Genomic DNA, 5,214 nt, shown 5'->3' with positions numbered 1-5,214 from the left:
CAACGACATAACATAAATATATAACACGTTGTACATAAAAGAGTTCACGGTACAACCAACGACATAACGTAAAAATATATAAAAATCCCTAATGGGCAAGACAAGCTTCACTAGACCGGCTGAGCCTTCACCACCATCTTCACTGCGCCTCTCTTCAATGCTCCTCCTCCATGCCGTCCTCGCCAAGGTAGTAGGGCAGGTTGTGCATACCGTTGCGGGTGGGGAAGATGCTATCGAAGTCCGTGAAGATGTTGTAGATGGTGAATGCAATAAACTCGCACCCTCACCAAAACACCTGCCGACGAGGTAGTACGCATCGAACTTGTTCGTGAAGTTGGCAACGAGCCCTATCACCGGAGTGGTGGAGTTTGGACGCACTTCCTCCAGTCGGAACATCACCGGCGAGCCCGCCGGGTGGTGGGCGAAGCCCGCACCGAGGAACCACTGGGCAAACTCCTTTCTACCCCTCTAGCGTGAGAACCACACATGCAGCGTCGTCTCCACAACGACACCGGCGGGATACCACCTCTCCGGCACGGTCGGTGGGAGCTGGAAGGTGGGGCCGTTGTACTGCATCCTCGCCTGGCTTTGAGAGTGCTCTGGGTTTGGGTGAAGAAGAGAAGGGGGCGGCGCAAAGGGATGCGTGGAGAATAGGTGGAGGCGTGGGTGGTTTAAATAGAGAAAGGGGAAGGAAAGGGGAGTGGCACCGGCCGCACTTTGGATTTGCTACGTTCAAACGAGCGGTGTCGATCGATATGCCACTTTAATTGCCACGTTGAATAGATGCGAGTGGATCGAAAAGTTTGAAACGATGCTCTACATCGAGGAGACAAGCGTGCGAGATGAGACGAACCAGCAGCAGCGATCGTCCCTGCGTCCGTGGCGGCTCATGTGCAGAAAGAGATCGGTCAGCGTCCGTGGCGGCTCGTGTGCAAAAGAGGGGAGGTCTGCGCATCGTGGCGGCGGGCATTAGCGGATGCAGGCAGGCTAGCTACATGCATGCATAGCAGGCTAGTTGGACATGTCATGCATGCATAGCAGGCTCATGTCGTTGTGGCGCCCGTGGGGCCCAACAATCTAACAACGGCCCAACGGGCGAACAATGGCACCGTACGGCACGGCCCCAATTGTCAGGTCCAACGGGCGACACAGTCCAGCGCGGCCCCACTCGTCAGAGTTAACGGTCAAGCCATTGACCCGACGGCAGCGTCCGCTGTGACCAGTTCTGAAGGTTTCGAGCAAGGGAGTGGGGAAAAGTGACCAAAAGTTAAGAGCATGGAGATGAATGAGTAGAGTTAAGGAACCAGGTGTACAGATGTAAAAATCCCAAGGCAAAAAGGTTAAAGCATGGACGGCCCTTATCACTTGTCCTATGTACGGCAAACAGTAGGCACCGATAGATTATGGATCCATGTGGATGCCGTGCAGGAAGGCAGGGCAATTTCGTGTTTTGACCCTTTTCTGAAATCTATTCGAGATTTGACCCTAGTTTAAAAAAAATCGAGATGTGACCCTTTTGCTACCGCCAAGGTCCATGGTGGTAGGGTGTAATAGCCTACCACTAGAGACCTTGGCGGTAGGAAACATCCCTACCGCCAAACAGACAGGCGATAGCCTGTACAACCCTATCGCCAAGGTACTCGGCGGTAGGCACGAACACGCACTGTGTTCAATACTTAGGAGGATTTTGCGGCAGGACATGCAACCCTACCGCCAGGGACCTTGGCGGTAGGCTGTTATACCCTACCGCCATGGACCTTGGCGATAGCAAAAGGGTCAGATCTCGAAAAAAATTCAAACTGGGGTCAGATCTCGAATAGGTTTGAGAAAAGGGTCAAAACACGAAATTTATTCTCCATGCATGCATATACGTACGGTGGAGGAACAAGGACACGTGCAAAGGGGGCGACAAGACATCATGTGACTGACGCTTCTTTACGCTGCATCGCTGCTGCCCCGTACATCCCCGCCTTGCCACGTCGTTGCCAAAGCAACAACGTATTCAAGACTTTGCCCGCGCGGTGTCACGCTCATGCTACACGACTTCGCCACACAGTGACCATGTAGTACGTACTTTCTCCGTCCAGAAATATTTATTAAAGAAATGAATGTATCTAAATGTATTTTAGTTCTAAATACATCCAGTTTTATCTATTTCGGCGACAAGTAATTTCGGATGAAGGAAGTACGTCATAATAATTGTGAGGCCTAGTCTCATTTGCCACATACTTCGCCAAGGGCGCAGTCCATGGATGGAGTGCAAGAGGTAAAAAGACTTGCTTTAAAATTCCATGGACCGATGTTGCTAAACTGTTCCCATACTCCCTCCGTTTCTAAATATTTGTTTTTTTAAGATTTTAAACGAACTATCACACACGGATGTATATAGGCATATTTTAGAGTGTGAATTCATTCATTTTGCTCCGTATGTAGTCATTTGTTGAAATCTCTAGAAAGACAAATATTTAGGAACGGAGGGAATACAAAACATGAAACCCTCCTGAATTGGGGTACGTATACATGCATATTTACTAACCCTTATTATGATCACAATACTATATACTCCAGTATATACCATTGTATTCATTAATTAAACAGCTTCGTTGAATAAGTACTTCTTTTTCGAGGGAAAGGGTCGAAAGGCAGAGAGAGAAAAATGAGGAGAGGAAATAAAGTATAGGTGTGGTCAAACCACATGGTCCTCTCAGCGGTGATCAATCTTCTCATCTCATCAGGTGGTGTAGTGAGGTTTGTATATGTGTGAGTTTGTGGTTGTGGAATGATGGACACATGAGCTCGGCCTGGGCGTGGCGGGGTCACATGAAGTCGAACTCGTCCTCCAAGGCTCCACGGGCGAGCTCGAAGCACGACTCGGGCAGGTCCCGGGACAGCGAGCGGATCGGGAAGACCGCGGAGCCGCGGTCGTCGTCCGGCGCGTGCTGCTGGTGCCACGGGCTGAACTTGGTCGGGTCGAATGGGTACGGCTCGGCGTCGCGGAACATGTCCATGTGCGGGAGCGGCTCCACATTGCCGCAGGTCCAGGTGCTGGTGCCGGTGCCGGTGCCGTTGCTGTTGCTGGAGCTGTCGCCGCCGCCTGTGTAGGCGCTGTACGTGGAGGCGTAGTCACACAAGGAATAGGAGCCCTGCATGTGCATTGTGGGGACGTTTGTCACGGACATGGGGTCGAAGCTGCAGTCGACCGGGGAGTGCGGCGCTAGGAGATCGTCGCTGCCAACGGAGCCGCCGTCTTCCGCAGCGGGGACTTGCTGCTTGCACTCATCGTGCGGCTCGGCGACAGCGGCAGCGTCATTGAGCGGTTCGTGGGTGGTGGGGTCGATGCTCTGCTGCCGGAGCTTCTTCTTGATGCACGAGTTCCAGAAGTTCTTGATCTCGTTGTCGGTCCGGCCTGGCAGCTGCGACGCTATCTGGGACCACCTGACAACCAACATAAAGGAGTAGTGCAGTTGAGGCGTGTCGACGTGTTTCTGTATGCAACATCGTCGTCTATATACTACTGTACGTACTTACCTGCTTCTCAAGTTCCGATCAACATCGGAAAACAGTGAACTCACTAATAAAACTTACTAATTGTACTACCTGTTGCCGAGGATCTTGTGCAGGCTGACGATGAGGTCCTCCTCCTGCTGGGAGAAGCTGCCCCTCTTGAGATCAGGCCTGAGGTAGTTGATCCATCTTAGCCTGCAGCTCTTGCCACATCTCTCCAACCCTGAACAATTAAGGGAAACACATTTGAGTTCTTGGTCAAGCAAGAGATAGTACATAGCAGCATGGGCATATATGAATGAAGAGATTACGTTACCCACCGGCGAGCCTTGGGACGGAGCTCCAGCAACCGACGCCGTAGCGAATGATGTGGTTGTAGAGCTTCTCGTCCTCCTCCGGCGACCACAGCCCTCTCCGCAGCTTGGGCTTGTTGGAGGAGCACGCCACTGCCGTTGCTGCCTCGCGTCCCATCGCACGCATATGCGTGCTCCCGGGTGGAGTGACTAGTGAGCGAGCGCGGTAGCGGCCTGTGATGGCAACAATGATGGTGAGACACGGCAGGGCAGGGCACAGGCGATATAAAAGCGACATTTATCTCGCCACACACAGACAGACAGACAGAAGCAGTTCCAACAATGCTTGAGCCTTAAGATAATAGTATAATGATTTAATTAACAATCAAATTAAAGTGGAGCTGAGCTAGCTAGCTCACTCAAGAAAAGAAAAGGGCCACTCCGCTGTGCAAGAGAGAGAGAGAGAGAGAGAGAGAGAGAGAGAGAGAGAGAGAGAGAGAGAGAGAGAGAGAGCGGGGGCAACATATAGTAAAGTGGGGTTGAAGCAACTGAAAATAGGCAAGGCCCCCGTGGGCAGGCCTAATGGATGGGGCCGGAGGTTGGATTTAAGGTAAGGTAGCTTGAGTTGCGGGGAAGAGTCCATCAAGTACAATAATCAATCTCTCATGCCAACAAACCCAGCAAGCTGCATGTGCCCGCCCCATGCACCATCTCATCCCCATCGTCGTTGTCATCTGTCTAGTGTACTGTATAAAGGTGCTTAGCCTTTTATCATTATTGTTGGTAACCTCCTTGCCCTTTTTCTAGCTCCTTTCCCTTCAATTCTCCGACATGGTTAATTGTACTTTATGTCACACTGATTATTGTACATGTGTAAATATGTGTGTCTTTAATGTCGCCTGCAATCTTGGAGCTGTTAGTTATGGCCGGGGTGGACCGGGATAGCAAAGCCTAGAGTCTAGTTGCATGCATGTACATATCATTTGAAAATATAACCATTCATCATTTCTCGATTAGTTTCCGACCCAACATTTTCACCAACGCCGCACAAGTGCACTGAGACCAGTAATCAGTTATGCAAGAACTACTCCAAACGCATAGGCGTCAGACTTCGTAGTCATGTGAGGCTCATGAACTGACCTGCAGGGTTGATGCTTGGCATTACTATTACATTTGAAGCTTCATCAGCTCAAAAATTGTAAATCATATCCAAGTTAAAAACTAACTCCGGTGGTTGATTGCTTGGCTTTCCAACATAACGAGTTGCCAGGCAATCTTCTTCATCACTGCGCTCAACAAGCTTTACCAGGCCAAAATCCGAAACCTATTATCCAAAAAATAATCAGATTGCAATACTTGAGCGGATAACACTTAAATTTTGTGGCTTCGAATGGTTCACTTTAGCTCTTAGTCCATC

At 50.4% G+C, this 5,214-nt stretch overlaps 1 protein-coding gene across 1 annotated transcript; it reads right to left on the bottom strand.

Annotated features, from left to right (window-relative positions):
• Positions 1-2,481: 2,481 nt before the first annotated feature.
• Positions 2,482-4,136, bottom strand: LOC125548355 (uncharacterized). Its single transcript, XM_048711979.2, has 3 exons — positions 3,825-4,136; positions 3,598-3,727; positions 2,482-3,435 (listed from the first exon to the last, which is right to left on the bottom strand). The coding sequence occupies exons 1-3, from the start codon at positions 4,093-4,095 to the stop codon at positions 2,817-2,819; spliced, it is 1,020 nt and encodes a 339-aa protein (XP_048567936.1). The 5' UTR covers positions 4,096-4,136; the 3' UTR covers positions 2,482-2,816.
• Positions 4,137-5,214: the final 1,078 nt, after the last annotated feature.

Source organism: Triticum urartu, chromosome 3A (assembly GCF_056163025.1).
Source record: "Triticum urartu cultivar PI428250 chromosome 3A, HENAU_Tu73, whole genome shotgun sequence".
Classification (NCBI taxonomy): domain Eukaryota; kingdom Viridiplantae; phylum Streptophyta; class Magnoliopsida; order Poales; family Poaceae; genus Triticum; species Triticum urartu.
This window is presented reverse-complemented; position numbering and strand designations above follow the sequence as displayed.